General features: G+C 50.1%; 1 protein-coding gene across 1 annotated transcript in view; it reads right to left on the reverse strand.

Annotated features, from left to right (window-relative positions):
• Nucleotides 1–9,455: 9,455 nt before the first annotated feature.
• PPIL2 (peptidylprolyl isomerase like 2) overlaps nt 9,456–15,825 on the reverse strand; it is a 68,134-nt gene continuing 61,764 nt past the window's right edge. The window contains exons 17-20 of the mRNA XM_058816574.1: nt 13,296–13,368; nt 13,089–13,151; nt 12,468–12,607; nt 9,456–10,815 (exon numbers count right to left, since the gene is read on the reverse strand). Coding sequence (XP_058672557.1) covers nt 10,722–10,815; nt 12,468–12,607; nt 13,089–13,151; nt 13,296–13,368 — 370 coding nt within the window. The 3' untranslated portion in view covers nt 9,456–10,721. The remainder of the gene's footprint in view (nt 10,816–12,467; nt 12,608–13,088; nt 13,152–13,295; nt 13,369–15,825) is intronic.

A 15,825-nucleotide genomic window follows, 5' to 3' on the forward strand; every position in this document is an offset into this window, starting at 1 on the left:
TCTCCAGCCTCACATCATGGGTCACTGAGATCTGCCCTGGGCAGCAGCAGCAATATCAGTAGCAAGATCTCCTCCCATTTTCCCCATTTTCCTCTCTTTTCCCCATGTTTGCATGAAGCTAAGCTACACAAATACACAAATACAAACACAGTGTCCCTTCAGACACTGGATAGACAAGTGAAGATTTTTGCTGTTCTCCCAGGGAAGTTTCCCCGTGGTCAGCGCTGGATGCTGGACTTACTAGATGGGCACAGACAGAGACCTCAGGACTGTCCCCCTGCTCCCCATTCCTCAGCACTCTGCCACCACCTCCAACGGTGTCCCTTTGGTACCAGCTCTGAGTGACTCTGGTTTGGCTCTGCTGTTGCTCCCAGTGGCCTTGTTGCTCTGTAGGAAGGATTTTAAGGGAAGGTGAAAGTGTGGCAGGGGTGAGGAGGTGGCAGAGCTGGGCCCTGGGCTGAACAAAGCTCAGGCTGGCACCGATTCCTCGACAGAGCAGCTGTGCTCTGTGAGCAGGGTGTGTGCCAGCCCCCTCCCTTGGAAAAAACACATGGATGCTAAAAAAACACAACAGGCCAAGCTCTAGCAATATGCAACTTGTTTTGTTAGAGATTAATTGCTCCAATAGACTCCAGGCACTGTGCTGAGCTGGATATTTAACCTACTCAATATTAAGTTATTTTAGTTATTTTTTTAAGACAGGAACATTACAAATTTCATCTGTGCTTTGACAGGGAGGTCACAAATCTGCCAAGATGTTCACCTTGCCTCCGTGCAACTCCAGGAAGGGGGCCAGGAGCAGAGGGCTCCACTTCCAAGAGTCCAACCCCAGAGTTGTGGGATGCAGCCTGGTGTGGGTCTGGGGAGCACTCTGCCCCCAAGACACGGGTGATGGCAGAATATGAGATCCTTCATGTCAATGCTGGGCAGAAATGCCATGTATTGACTGATCAATTCACCCCTGAGCATCTGCCACCTCCTGGCAGGGCTGCTGAGGGCCCCCTGCCCCCCACCAAAGGCCCTTTGCCAGGCCCAGCAGTGCTCCAGGTGGTTTCCTTTCTGGAAAGGGTTCAGGTGCCGCCCAGAGCACGGGAGGGTTTTGCTGACCCTGCAGCCTGTAATCTTACTCCTGGACTTGAGACACCTCTTGGCCCCGTTCCCCGCTCCTCTGTCCCCAGGACAGGCTGTAATCATCTCTTGGCAGGACAGCCCTGACCTGAGCAGTCCGGCTCCCAGCAGATTTCCCCAGCCTCGCCAAGTGTTTGCAAAAATACCCGGTGATTTATTCTCGACAGCTCAGCCGAACGAAGAAAAAAGCACATTGCTCTTTACATCTATTCTTAATTTTGTTGTTTTTCCTTATAACAGAGGTTGCCAATAATAATACAGCAGGAACAGCTCCTGGCCCCAGTCCTGACAGCTCTCTACCCTTTTTTGTGGCAAGTGCCAGCCTGGTTTCTTGCCAGACCAGTGTCTGCTGACAGTGTCCGGCAGCGATGTGGGCGTGACAGTGAGGGCAATCCGTGCTCCCTCTTGCCATGGGAATGGCAGGTGACACCCAGCCCTTTGCTGCCACTTACAGTCACTGCGAGGTGACAGCTGAGACCCCTCCCCTCACCCCCACCCTCCCCAAACGGCTGGTTATGGAAATAGGGTCGGATGAAATGGAAAACCAACAGAGACAGACAAGGCAGGGATCACTGACTACGCCCTTGCAAGACCGGACCTGGGAAAAGCCTCACCATGACTGGCAAAAAAGAAACCAGGAACATTAACCCTGGCAAGGTGGGGTGGGTGGTGTTACTGAACATCAGCCCTGGCAAGGTGGGGTGGGCGGTGTTACTGAACATCAGCCCTGGCAAGGTGGGGTGGGCGGTGTTACTGAACATCAGCCCTGGCAAGGTGGGGTGGGCGGTGTTACTGTTTCCTTGTCTGCACTGGGAGTGGGGTTGGCAAGGGAACCGAGCTCTGCGTCCCACCCCACAGAGCCGGTGGGGATAAGCACGCTGTTTGCCTGGGAGGGGGAAATACATCAGTGTCTTAAAATGTGACCCTCCAGGTTATTCACTATGTAAATATATGCTCTTAACTAATCAAAGCTGTAAAACTCAGTTGACGTCTTCCTTGTGTCCCTGCCTGCCTCCTCCCAGAGCTCCACAAGGTCTGCAGCCACAAAAAGAGTGAAAAATGTGCTTATTCAGCTGAGACCCTGGGAGCACTGAGGACATGGAGGCAGCCCACGACTGACAGATACGGAGCAGGATGGAGAAAGCAGGATTATTACCTGGCATGAGGCTGGCATTGGCAAATAGGACAGGGAAGGTCCAGCCATGCTCCCACTAGCTGGGAAGCTGCAGGACCTGGACACAACGCCTCCACTGCTGGACAAAGAAAAGCTGCTTCTCCATGACTGTTGAAGACTGGGAATCCTGTTCACAATCAGCCCCTTTCCCAAGCATTCCCACCTCCCACCCACCTTTCCCAGGGGTAGCCATGGGGATGGGGCTTGACCCCCATTTCCATGTTTCCTGGGGAGAGGCAAGAGGGCTGAGCCCTGCTTCCCATCTCTGGGACTGCCGAGCCCTCCTCCCCCCGCTAGGCTTGGGCTCCCCTCCCTGCCGCCTCCTGCCGCGGCCTGGCACACAAACCCAGCTGCAGAGCCGGGCTGTGCAACAGCTCAATACTGGGAATCTGGGCAGCTGCCAGGGACTTTGATCCCCAGCCACAAAACCTCCTCCACGAGCTGCCTTCTCTTGCGAAATAACCTCCTGGGGGGGCTGAGCTGGCGTGTGCTGCCCCTGAGACCTCTGCAGCCCCAAAAAGGGAGCTTGTCTGGTCAGCAGCCTCACCCTGCAGTGATGCAGTTCCATTCCAGTGCCAGGGCCTGTGCCAGTGGTGGAACTGGGCAGACGCGTGAGGCACCAAATGCATTTACCTTGGACTGCTCCCAAGCACTGCTGTGCTTCTCCCTGGTACATCTGCACATTCCAGCCCCTGCAAGGCCAGCTGAAAACCTTCCCAGCTGGGAAACCCCAGGCAGAGGGTATGTGCCTACTTTGGCACTCAGCCTCTTCTTCCAGAGGTGCCCAGTGGGGCAGGACAGGCAACACCGTGGGGCACTGGGATCCTGATCCTGCACAGTAGGCTGGGTGGCTGGTACAGTTATCAGAGGTGGATGATAGTGACTGCCTTAAAACATTCTTAAAAGGTTTTTAAAATATTTTTTCCCATTTTTTTTTCTTCCCAGGGGTGGCCAGCAGCCACAAGCCCACCCTGGCTCATGGTGGACAATGCTGAGCATCTGGGTACAAGATGGGCTGTGCAACATCAGCCTGGCCAGGTGTGACAGAGCCACAGGTGCCCTCTGCTAAAGGGCTACTGAGCCACTGATAAACAACTTGTTTTTCCCATTTTTGCTGTCTTTCTTCCAATGCCAGCATCATCCACCTTTTACATTATCTAAAGGCATGGATGAGAAATTGAGAGATTTTTTAGTGAATGACAGACTGCAGCTTGATTAAATCAAGGCGAAACAGGGATGTTGAAATAGATGGCAGAAGAACATCTGGGGCTTCTCATAGCAGAAAGCCCCCTATGCAGCAGATAAATCCTATCCCATGGTCCAAAATGCTGCCAGATGGACACTGGCATTGCAGTCACACCCAGCCCTGCTGTGAGCTGCTTTTATTTCACTGTTCTGTAGTTAAACCCAGATTTTCCCCATCCTTGTTTGTCACTTTTATGAGCATTTGTGCTCCTTTACTTCTAGTTAGCCACAGCCTTATCTCTCACACCCATGGACACAACGTGTCAGTGAGACACTTCTGCTTTTTGTCCTGGGACTGCTTCAACCTGCCCCCACATCCTGACCATCCTCTGGGCCTGAGAAGGGTAGAGTACCTGCATTTAACAGCACTCCAGTGTCACCAGCTGTGGCTCCCCAAGCCCAGCAATAACTTGGGAGTGTTTTCCTCCTCTGACAAGAAACCTGAGGGACTCCCAGTGCCCTCCTCCTGGTCTCCCTGCAGCTGGACTCCAGCACACACACTCTTGGTCACGCCTGGATTATGATTTTGCAGGCCTGAGCTGATACGCTCCAGGTCCAGCGCTTCACCTGCAGCACCCTCCTGGGTCTCTGATTTCCAGGAACTGCTGCAGCTCCTGGAGCTGGCTGGGACCAAGGGCAGCTCAGTGTGCTGGTCCTGAGCAGTGCAGATCACTGCTGGGGCTGCTGCTGCTCAGCAGCGTGGGAGAATTTCCTTTCTTTACGAGCCAGAGCGCTGTACTTTCCTGCCCTCCCCAAGGTTCCCATGGATTGGGGTGAAATCAGGGATTGGCTCCATGTCAGCCCCCACACAGGGAGTGAGACAGGCCTGGTTCTGGTCCCAGTGGAGGGATGGAGGCAGCAGCAGCAGCAGCAGTTCACCCTCCTGCCAGACCAACCTGGGCCATGGCATGCAACAGCTCCACAGAGCTGGGCATGGACATGGCACCCAACACTTTCTCCAGAGAACAGAACTTTTTTTGACCTCTCAAAATTAAAAAAAAAAAAAAAAAAAAAGAAAGTCCTAACCCCAAACAGTTTTTTTAAGGAAAACCAAAGATTAGAAACACTGTAAGCAGTGGAGACAAAGCACCAAAAATAGCATCCGAAGTCTCCTTGGCGCACTCTCCCTGCAGGCAGCCTGCACTATATTTGTCTTCACTTGCCATTTCTGCTGCAATCAATTTGCAATGGCCGCTGGCGAGGAACCCATCTATTAAAAGCTCGGCTGAGATCTGTGGTGAAGATGTCTCCAATAAAAAAATGTGGCCATTCATTAAGAAAAACAAACAAAACAGTGTCTCTCTCTGCAGACCTTCCTGCTCCCAACAAAATCCACTAAAACCATCCCTGGCCATGCTGTCCAGGCTTGGGAGCAGCTGTGGGAGCCCAGTGCGGGTTTCCTTCCACCAGGGAGGGATTTGCTCTGCAGCTGCTCCAAGGCTTGGAAGCACTCAGTGTTTGCTGCCTGTTGTGCTTTATCTCCACGATTTGCTGCAGGCCACCCTGGGGAGGCAGATTCCCTCCGGGTCAATTGCTTTTATCACAAAACAAATGTTTTCTATCATCCCTTTCATCCTGGGATGAAAGTGCAGCAAGGAATCACACGCTTTCTGCTTTCTGTGCTGCCTTGGTGGGCTGTGCTGCCGGGCTCCTATCCCCCCACAGAAATGAGGAAGGAGGGACAGGGAAGGCAAACAGGAGCCTGAAGTCATTCGTGCCTTTGCCTAAAAAATAACCCCATGGGGCTGCCTAAAAAAATAACCCCACAGGACTCCCTAGGGACACAACTCTGCCCCCAGGTTCCTGTCCCAAAAGCATCGTGGCCAGTGCTGACAACAAACTGGTTTGTCCCAGAGCCAGGCACTGGCTGGGGCCTGTCTGACCCCTCCACTCATGAACAGGACACTGAGAGAGGCAGGAGAGCTGTTTGAGGAGGCCAGAGCCCATGCAGCCAAACACAACAGTGGCTGCAGGGGGATACAATTGCCTATAAATAGTGCTGGGAAGCAAACATTAGGGAGGCAAAAAAGCTATTCAAGCTAGAGGACAATGTTGGCACTAAAGCAAATAGATATAATTAGCCATTAATAAATGAAGGCCAAAGATTAGGGAAAGTATCTAATATCAGAAAAGTGAGAGCTGGAAAGGCTTTCCAGAGGGAAAGGCAGAGGAGACCTTGACCAGCTTTTATAACAGGCTGTGGCTATTTTTTAAAAGCCATTAAGTTATGAGTTGTCAAACCCAGCCTGCTGTGATTGCTGGTGAGCCTTCTTTTTTTGTATAAAAGGGAAAATTTGGCGTCTTTGTGATGTCAGGAATGGTAGAGAGGCCTAGGAAGCTGCCCTGATCCCCACTCTGCTTCCTCCTCCCTTGGTCAGATCAATCAATCCCAGCCTCTTCTGGAGCCCTCTGTGCCTTCTCTGCCCCTCACAATGCAGTGAAGTCCAGCCCTTCTCCAAACCTGCCTGGAGAGATGCTTTAACCTCTGAAAGCTCCACAACAATGCTGGAGTGGGCAGGTGCTGGCCCCGTGCCATGGGCTTGCCCATGGGGATGTGGGGCTGGGGAGGGTTTTTCTCACCACAGTTGAGGCATTGTGCTGGCAGCAGCTCCTGCCAGCCTGTCCTGCAGTAGCCAGCAAAGGGCTGCCATGGCTGCAAGGCAGGTGGATGCAGGGGCTGGTGCCTGTGGGACCCCTGCCTTGTGCCCACACCAGCCCTTCACACTGGCCCCAGTGCCACACGTCCTGTCCCTGCACTGTTCCCCTGGAAAAACCAGACTGGACACCCCTGGGGTGCCTCCACAGGAACTCCAACACCCCCGGCCGTTGTGGCAGGGCAGTAGTTTGGATGATCAGGGGTTGCTCTGTGCTGCCTCAGCAGAAACCTCAGGAAGACTCAACTCACGGGTGATAAGAGGGCCCCTGTTACCTGAGACAGGCAGCTGCTGCCATGGCTTTGCTTTACTTTGCAACCAGGGGAACTGCAGGAGTAATTTTCCCTTGAAGCTCTCGCAGGGAAGGAGCCATTATTGGCTGAGTATCTGTACGGGTACGGTAATGACAGAGATGGTTCCTCCTCGGTTGCTATTTCCAGAGAATGAAGTCACCGGGCTGCAGCGCCTGAGCTCCCTGGAGGCTGAGTCAGTGCCGGCCCTGCCGAGGCTCCGTGCGCGGCCCCCACTTCTCAGCAGCCCCCCAGGGTCGCTGCCCTGGGGCTGAGGGCTTCAGGCACTGAATCAAAATGGCGTCAGGCCAGCCCCACACGGCTTCACTGCGGGGGCTCCGCTGGCCTCAGCTCTCCCGCCATCGTCCCGCCACCACCAGCTCTGTCCCGAACAGCTGCGTGCCTCTTCTGTGGGTATGTCCCTCGCGGGCCATGGCTCTGGCCCCTTCCCTACAGTCCCAGCACAGGCTGGTTAAATCCTCCACAGGGCTGTGATAACAAACGCACTCCCCAAAGAAAGAGAGGAAGTGAAGCTGCCCGGCCCCGCCGCCAGGCTGTAACCCGGCCGGGCCCGGCGCTGCCGCGTCTTCCTGTGCCGGCTGAGGGGTTTGTTTGCCTCCTCCAAAGCAAACAGTGTGGAAACTCGGGGGGTGTTTTGGCAAATCCCCTCCTCTTGCTTATAAAAGATGCTTCCTGTGCCAGCTTTCCGACATCCTGTTCCTTCCAAACGTTGCTGGCCATCGGTGGCAGGGGGATCCCAGAAGTATTTGACACTTAGAACCCAGGTTTATCTGCCAGCTGCTCCCTCCACCTGCAGGGCGGCCATGGCCATGCCTGGGACTCTGCCAACAGCTGAGGGGACTCAGCCTGTGCTGCGCTCAGCTGTGTCTTAAAAGGGATGGAGGGAAAAGCAGGATTTCCTTGGAGACCTTAAAACACAGTTTGACTTCTCAAAGTTTGTGGCCCCACATGAGATGGGAACCACCATGATCAACCATGTAAAGCTGACGTAGAGCAACTGGTAGTCTGAACTCCTGGGCTGCAGCCATTCAAACCAGCAGGGAACAGGCAAAATTAAACCAAAAAATAATATTTTTGGCTTTTTCTCTTGGTAAATATGGAACCAGAATTGCAGCTACATGGCTTGAAAAACTGTTCAATCTGTGCTGTTTCCCACACAGACAATACTTTGCTCCTTGAGGGGCCAGGCTGAATTCATGCCAGAAAAAGCAGAGGTGAAGAGCTGAGTCCCCCGTGAGCCCCCTTTGTGTATGGAAACAATCAGCCCCAGCTGCCAGCCCCACCACACACCACAGCCCTCTCAAGGGTGGTTTGATCTCTGCCATGGTGCCAGATCTCAGGAAACAATGAATTCACTGGTCACCCAGTGCCTTTCAGCAGAACAACACAGGTATGGAGCAGTGCAAAGTACGAGAGGGCTGGTGTTATTCTAGTCAAGGCCAGCCAAAAGCTTCTTCAGCCCCTGGTTAAAATCCTACTTTTTCTCTCTAAGCACATTTACTGGAAAAGTATCAAAGAATGTAAAAATGTGCTTACAAACAGCACAGTGGTTCCCAGGAGTGAGTTCCTATAGTCAGGCTGCACAATTCTTGCTGATCCCTCTGGCCATAGCAGGAGCTGGCTGGGTATTCCCTTAACGCACCTTTTTTGCTGGAGAACCAAGTGATGAAAGGGAAAAAAAGGTTTCAGTAGAGTCTCCTTCCTCCCCTTTCCTGGCTCAGGTAGTGGAAATTGCAGGTCACCCTGCAAAGAGCCAGGTTTTGGAAAAATGAGGGATACAGCCCACTGCCTTGCTCTCTGTGCCCTTGCCATCTTTCAGAGAAGAGCTTGTGTCACACTGGCCCTGTGGATTCCAACGACTGGAAAGGAAGTTGAAATTAAAAAGAAATTTACTTGAATACACAAAATTAGGCATGTGGGAGGGATCAGAGGTAGGGCTCTGCAGTTCAAAACTTCACTGCAGGGTCTGGCTGTGGTGGAACAGTGCTGGCCCCACAGAGCTCTCATGAGTGTCTGGCTGCTGACTCAACACTGGGCACTGGCCAAACCCTTGGGCCACAGCAGCACCCTGGGGATGGGCCAGAGCCAGTGTCCTCCAACCAGCTGCAGCTGGGAGTGCCAGCAGACCAGAGAGCTGGATCCAGGTCCAGAGGTGAACCACGGCTGGAAACCTTCACCCCTGCTTGGAGCAAAACTGAAAGGGTCACGCTCAGCTCTTCCTAGAAGCCAGGAAATTGTTCTTTCATGTCCGATGTTATGGTGGGAAATGGCGAGCACAGGGGCAGTGCCTGGAAGGGCAGCAGTCCCTCTGCCCTGTGAACAGCAGTGCTCCTTCAGGGACTGCAGTGAGCTCTGCCAAAAAGCTGGAACAGAGCAGGAAAGTGGGCAGTTATCTCTACAGCCTGCTGCCCCTCGGATCAGTCTGAAATGGGAGCCCTTGCCATACCTCTGCCGCCTTCCTTATAATCAAAATCTCCTTCCTTTCATAATAATCTCCATTTTAATCTAGTACAAAACCAGCATTTTATCCTTATGGATTAATAAAATTGGCTATCCCAGCTCTAGCAATGCTGTGAACTTGACTACTCAAAAGTGTGTTGAAGTATGCTGAGTTAGGTAAAGGGGATCAATAACAATTTATCATGAAAGGGCTCTAATAAGACAGAAGAAACTCAGCTTTAGGAAAGTACCATCAAATCCCCCGCTGCAGTAATCAAACGTGTTATTTCAAATTTAGACGTTTGCAAAACAAACTCCCCCTATTATTCTTTCAAATTAGTTTGAACTTCCTATAATTTAACAAAGATGTGATCATATCCGCAGAGATCCCAGAATTCCTTATGAGCCTCTTAAAAAGCAGGAATTAATCATTTCCTTGTAAAACAATCAAGTTTGCAATGCTGTGATCTTGTAAATAACAGTTGAACAGTCAAAGTCAAGCACTCAAAAGAAAATAAAAGTATTTAATGCAAAATATTTCCAAAAGTTTTTACAGCAATTTCCTATAAATGGAGTCTTTTCTTAAAGAATGAAACCACTGATACAAATGTATTGTTCCAAAGGGGATTACAAAACTTTCTCCTCAGCCATACAGAGGTAGAGGGGGCATTTCTCTTATCTGAAAACACCTAAGATGAACTGAAAAGTGATATTCAGAATCTAGCCTGCTATGTCTAAGTTATTGGTAACACACAGATTCTTTGGGATTAAAACTTCACAGGCTGATATATCTTTACCCCATAAGGCCTTTATTAAGATTCCTAATAATTTGTGGTTATGTAATGGAAATATCTGAGATGCTTGTCAGCTACATTATGTGTTTTTTCCTAATGATGGGAAGCCTGACATTGGAGCAGACTATGGGGTGTTCTACCCTGCAAGGACCAGGCTTTAGGGATGGGTGTTAAACAAAACAAACAAAAGAGTTGTTTCCATTCCTGCTCAGTTGCTCAAGGCTGTAGTTTCTGGCACCTGAGGGCAGGTGTGAACTGGTGCATCCTGGCACCTCTGGCTGTCCAGTGGCTCAGGGGAGGGCAGCCACTGGGAGGAGTAAGTGGTGCAGCTGCCCCGGGCTCCCCATGTAGATTTGCAGCTTCCCAGGCTGCTGTTGGAGGCTTTAATGGGTACAGAGAGAGCTCACTTGGAGTGAGCAAGGCCCTTCAGAGGACAGCAGTCAGTCCAGACAAAATTGGTCCTTGTTGAGAAGCAGCAGGTGGCAGCTGGAAGGTAGGGGCAGGACAGGCTGGAGCCCTTCCACAGAGCTCTCCAGCAGCACAGGAGCTTCCCAGGACATTAATTCATTCCCTTGCTTGGCACACTTGGCTGGTCTGGAACGATTACCTGTAAAAGGAGCTCTTTCACCACTGTAGCTGTTCACTGCAGTAGTGCCCTGCAAGGCTGGGCTCTGCCTGGGCTGCTGCCAGCCAAGCAGAGAAAGGCTCCAGCTGATCCCTGGGGAGCTGGGCTGCCTGCTCCCTGCTTTGCAAAACAACAACAAAACAGCCTTCGAGGAAGATGCAGTGGGGGAATGTGCTCTCTAGAAAACAAAGCCACATTAACCAGCCTCAACAAAGCAGCAGTTTTCTCTGCCAGTGGAAGGGCAGGCTGGTGCCTTCCCTCCCCAGGACAGCCTGGCCTTTGGGCTCTCTGGGGCCACGTGGGAGGCTCCTGTTTGCGCTGTGCTGCCCCAGTGCTGGGCTCCCCACGCTGCTACCAGGAGCTGAAGTCCCCGAAGCCTGTGCTCTTCTTCTCTTTCTTCACAGCTGTGCTGGTTGAAGGCCCATCATCCTCCGCACTGCGCTTCCTGCAGCCAGAACGAAAACAACTCTGAGGGAGCCTTTACTGCCAGTGGGACCAGGGCAGCTTGGGTTCTGCCTGTTCTCTCCCAGCACCAGCTATACTGGGGCCAGCCCATCCCTTGTCAACTAGACAGGAGTGCAAGCTCCATGCCAGCATGGCTTGGGGGTCTTTGGCAGGGCCAATAAGAGGGAGCATGAGTCCATTGGGATGGTTTGGATCAGGCTTTGAACACTCCCAGGAATGTGTTGAAAGCACAGAAAGTTCTCCAGGCCAGAGCTGAAGATTTAACTGCTGTACCTTTTTAGCATGGCCAGGAGAACATAAGCCATGAGTTTTCCCACACCTTCTCACCTGCACTTGTGGCAGCAAAAGGATTTATGAGGAATTAGGCATAAAGCAGCTGGGAGGGCTCTTCCAATCTTTCCTGTTTCTTGAGCCCAGCCTGTTGCAGTTGCTGCTGTTATCATCAGCCTCTCTTGAGCAGAGCTTGCAACCACAGGGAACGCTGTGCCACCAGCTCATGTGCTGTAGTTTTATTATCAGATATCAGTAGCTGATAGGGAGAACACCAAACCCTAAATCTGCCAGAGCAGGCTGCAATGACTGAAGGTCCTTTCTACACTACCTGGTCCTTTCTGCAGAGCCACAACTGCTGGATTTCCTCTGTAAATAAGGGTGCAGTGTGTCAGCAGTTTTAAGATGGACATAGTATTTTAATGGACACAATATTCTGCAACTGAAAAATTTTACTGACACACTAAACTGACCTACCTGAGCTAACATATTTCTGTTCTCACAGCTATGCAAATGCCTGTAAGTCACAGAGGCACACACAGGCTGATTAAATGGCTGCCCAGATCTGTGTATGCATAAATACAGGCCTTCATGTAGCAGACAGACAACAGCATTTTTGCAAATGCTTTTAGAGAAGTCTGCTAAAAATCAAGTGGAAGGCATTTATTTTAATTTTTCCAAAACACATGCTAAGCTGCTGCTCAGCCAGGATTCTGTGCTGTCCTTATGAAAGAAAGCAGTGCTGCCAATCCTGACAGGGGTACAAAGGGTGCCTGGGAGAGGATACTTTAGGATAAGTCTGTCCAACCAGCCAGGTACCCTGGAGCTACTCAGCTGCCCTGTCCTCCCACAGCAAGCCTGGGAGCCTGCTCTCCTTTCCAGCCATTTCAGCTGTGCTGGTACAGCTGTTTGTGTGGCTGAACAGGGAACCAGAGCAGCAAACTGACGGCGGCCTGGGGCAGCTACTTTGTGCAGGGCAGAAGTTGCTAAAAGAGAAATGTCTGTGGGACCATGGCCTTCAGAAATAGCTTCAGAAAAGGAAGAGGATAAAAGATGGTGTAGAAGTGACACAGTACAGTTCCTCAAAGACTTCTGAGTTCTGGAAATGTTTCTACAGTTCTGAAGTCAGCAGATGCTTTTAAAGACCAGCTTGGTCATGTTCAAGGGCTAAAAGAGAAGCTCAGCTAATGTGTGACCTTGAAAAACAACAGAAGTGAAGTAAACTCTTGACTGTTAGAGCTACATGAGGGTGTCTTTGCTGGCCTAAAACAAACATCTGAACAATGGCACAGGACAGGGCCAGCATCCAGCAGGAAAGGCACCTAAAATATTCAGCAAAAATCAGAAGGACAGGGAACTCACGCTGCAGCCATGTTGATGTATTTTCCAATCCCCTGCCGGTAAGTTTTAGGAGTCTGAACCTCTTTCTTTGGTGGGACCACTTCAGCTTTTATTTTGGCTGCTTCTTCTTCCTGCTGAAACTTCTCTCTTTCAGCAGCGACCTGTGGGAAGCAAAGGGTGCAATCTGTTGCAAGAGATAGTGCAGAATAAGGAGAAAATGTCTACAATTCTTTGAAGCTTTAAAGCACTCAAAACCAGCAATCAGCACTGCTGAGATTACAGGGCAGGCTTTAGGAGACAGCCCTCAAGGGCCACTACAAACAGGCTCTCTGCAGCCATTATAGCAAAACTCTTTCTCACCTGCAGGCACCCACAGCTACTGGGGGCATTTGAAAGGAACCCATCAGAAGCCTGATGGACTGGGAGCTGTGCCAGACTCAGTTACCAGAGTAACTCTCCACTGAAGGAGCGACTGGGATCCTGGCAAAAAGGCAATGTTGAATGGCAGCTGCTTAATCTTAGCTGGCAACCAGATGGACCAGGGAGCTGCCCATGTGCAAAGAAAACACATTAAGTTGCAAAATCCTCTCCAGAAAAGCTTTGGCCTTTCAAAAAAAACCTCAACCAACCAAGCAACCTCACCTGTGCATCTGCCTCTTCATAGGGATCAACAAAAACAGTTGTTGTCTCAATTCTTATTTCCTCCTGGAAGCAGAAGAGAAGAGCAGTTATTCCATCTGCTGATTAAGTTGTGCCATCTCCCCCTGTTTTGGTTTCAAGAAGTGTCAGCAGAGTGACCAGCACTGCCATGTGAGGCCACTGCCCCCAGTGCAAGGTGTTCACACACACCTTGGGACGGTCTGTTTTTGGGTCACTTTCCACATTCTCCATAGCAGTCAGAGTTTCAAAGCCACCAACCACCCTAAAAGAGGAAAAAGATGTTATTCAACTGTCACAACATACTCAAAACATTCCTACACCCTTACCTTTAATATATCTCATTTATGTCCATTACTCTAGCAGGGTTTTAAATCATCATGTTTGAGGGGTGAGCAGTCAGCAACTGTGTTTGGAAGACCTAAGATAATGTCATTCAGTGTGGAAGATAAGAATTTTTTCCTCAAATATGGGATATGAATTTAAAATTAAACAGAACATGGAACAGCCCAACACTCAGAGGCAAAGCAAAGCCCAAAACCTGTAAGCCACATAAACCAGCCAGATGAAGAAAAAGTCTTTTCTTCTTCTTTGTTTTCAAATATGAAGACCTAGGAGTGTTATATGAGACCTAGGAGTGTTATCAGGAAGAGACTGGTAACTACAGCACAGGAGAGCAGTGGCAGAGCTGTCTGCACTAATGCCACCAACACTGAGAGAACAGGATTCTTCCAGAAGAAAGCAGAAGAAACTCTGCTTTCATATCAAAGAAATAAGCAATGCCTTGACCAAAAACATGACTGTGAGCCCATGAGGGCTCTGGGAAGGCAGCAGAGCATCAAGTCACAGCCACAGGGTAAGGCCAGGGCACTTCTCAAAGCAGTTTTCACCTAGCAGGGCCTTAGATCCCTGGCTTCTCACTTTTCAAGTCAACATATCCAAACACTTGCTTGAAAATGTTTAAGGCTGAAGGCTTTCTGGACTGTTACATGTTTATTTTCAAAAAAAAGTGTGGAACAATGGGAACATTCTATAAAAGCATATTTAGAAAGGATAAATGGGGAAACCCAGGTAATTATAATCCTGTCATCCTGTCATTTATCCCAGCAAAATGATGGAATAGCGGAGACAGGACATGATTAAGAAAGAAAGGAAATAAGTAACAGCAATCAACAAGGTTTTGTGGAAAACAGTGTCTGTCAAACAACCTTCTATCTTTGAGACAACAGATGTGGCTAACAGGGATAACAGTGTCCACAGAACAGACTTCTGGAAGGCGGCTGATATTTTGATTGAGGAACCAGAATGCCATGAAGTGAATACAGTACACATGAAATAAAAAATTGGCTGACAGGTGTCAAAATCTAATTTTAAACAGGAACCACTGAGTCAGTATGTTTTCAGAGGGGTCCTGCTGGGATCAGCTCTTGGTCCCAGGGTATTTAACACTTTTATCCACTTCATCATCCACAATTAAATTTGAAAACAGCTATTCTTAGAAGAGCAGTAAATAAAGAGGAAGACAGGCTGTTGATGCTGAGTGATCCAGATCCATTAGCAAAGCAGGCTGTAGCTGGACAACATCTGTTTTAATAGAGCCAAGCCATATGGCCAAGAACCAAAAATACAGCCCATACTAACAGCTGTGGGACAATGAGAAGCAGCTGTAATTCTCAAAAACACTGCTCCAGAAGCCAGGGGAGTTTGGGGCCAGGAGATCAGCAGCAGGGGCAGGAATTGGCCACTGAGGAGTCCAGGGCTGCCCATGGGCCAGGGCAAGCCAAGAGCCAGCAATCCCCCAGCTTCAACAGGGGGTAGCTGTTTTGAAGCCTGATTGTTGCTGGCACTACAGCAGCAGCACAGGTAGGCTGGCAAGGGATGGGCAGATGAAATGGAGGAAAATCAAATTAAATGAAGCTGGTGGGGAAAAAGAATACCAAACTGGTGGAATATGTAGAGCATTTTATCACCTAACTCTGCTTTCATATCAAAGAAATAAGTAATTCCTTGACCAAAACCCAAGTGAAATTCACAATCGCCTTTATACACTTTATGCACTCATACCAGGGTATTTCCCTCTCAAAGACACCTGTCCAGTCCCAGCATGGCAGAGTCTGCCCAACCAGCACCAGGAGAGGCCTCTGACTCTCATCTGCCCTGGTCTCAGCTGATCCAATGCAGAAACCACTTCCTACAGCACTCCTGAGTGCCCTCAGTGCCACCCCGTGGGCTGGGCCAGGCTGTAACCCCAACCAAGGGGACAGAGCCCAGCACAGAGTGAACTGAGACAGAGAGGGTGTGCTCACCCTGCCCCAGCACAGCTGTGCTTGCTCATGGTTCAGTGCTGCTCCAAACTCCATTCCCCAGGGGCCTGCTGATATTCTGTAATAAGGCTGTGACTTTTAGGTGCAATTAAAAGCCAAGGATGCAGCCTCGAACAGCCTCAGTCATTTGTGACTGCAGGGAGCAACTGGGGGAGGCTGCACAGGGCTTGAGGACCCCGTGTGAACTTTGGAAAGTTCATAGCAAAAACTCAATTTTAAAATCTCTCTCCAGGCCAATATCAGATTGACTTATAATACTGGTGATTAACACCCAGCCCAAGATATATTCACTGTATTTTAACTGCCCCAAAGGAAACTTCTGATTTAATATCGGAGGATTTTCTAGCCACCAGCTCACTCATTATCTGCTTGTATGTTTTCATTTAATTAGGTTTCTG

Source organism: Ammospiza caudacuta, chromosome 18 (assembly GCF_027887145.1).
Source record: "Ammospiza caudacuta isolate bAmmCau1 chromosome 18, bAmmCau1.pri, whole genome shotgun sequence".
NCBI classification, from domain to species: domain Eukaryota; kingdom Metazoa; phylum Chordata; class Aves; order Passeriformes; family Passerellidae; genus Ammospiza; species Ammospiza caudacuta.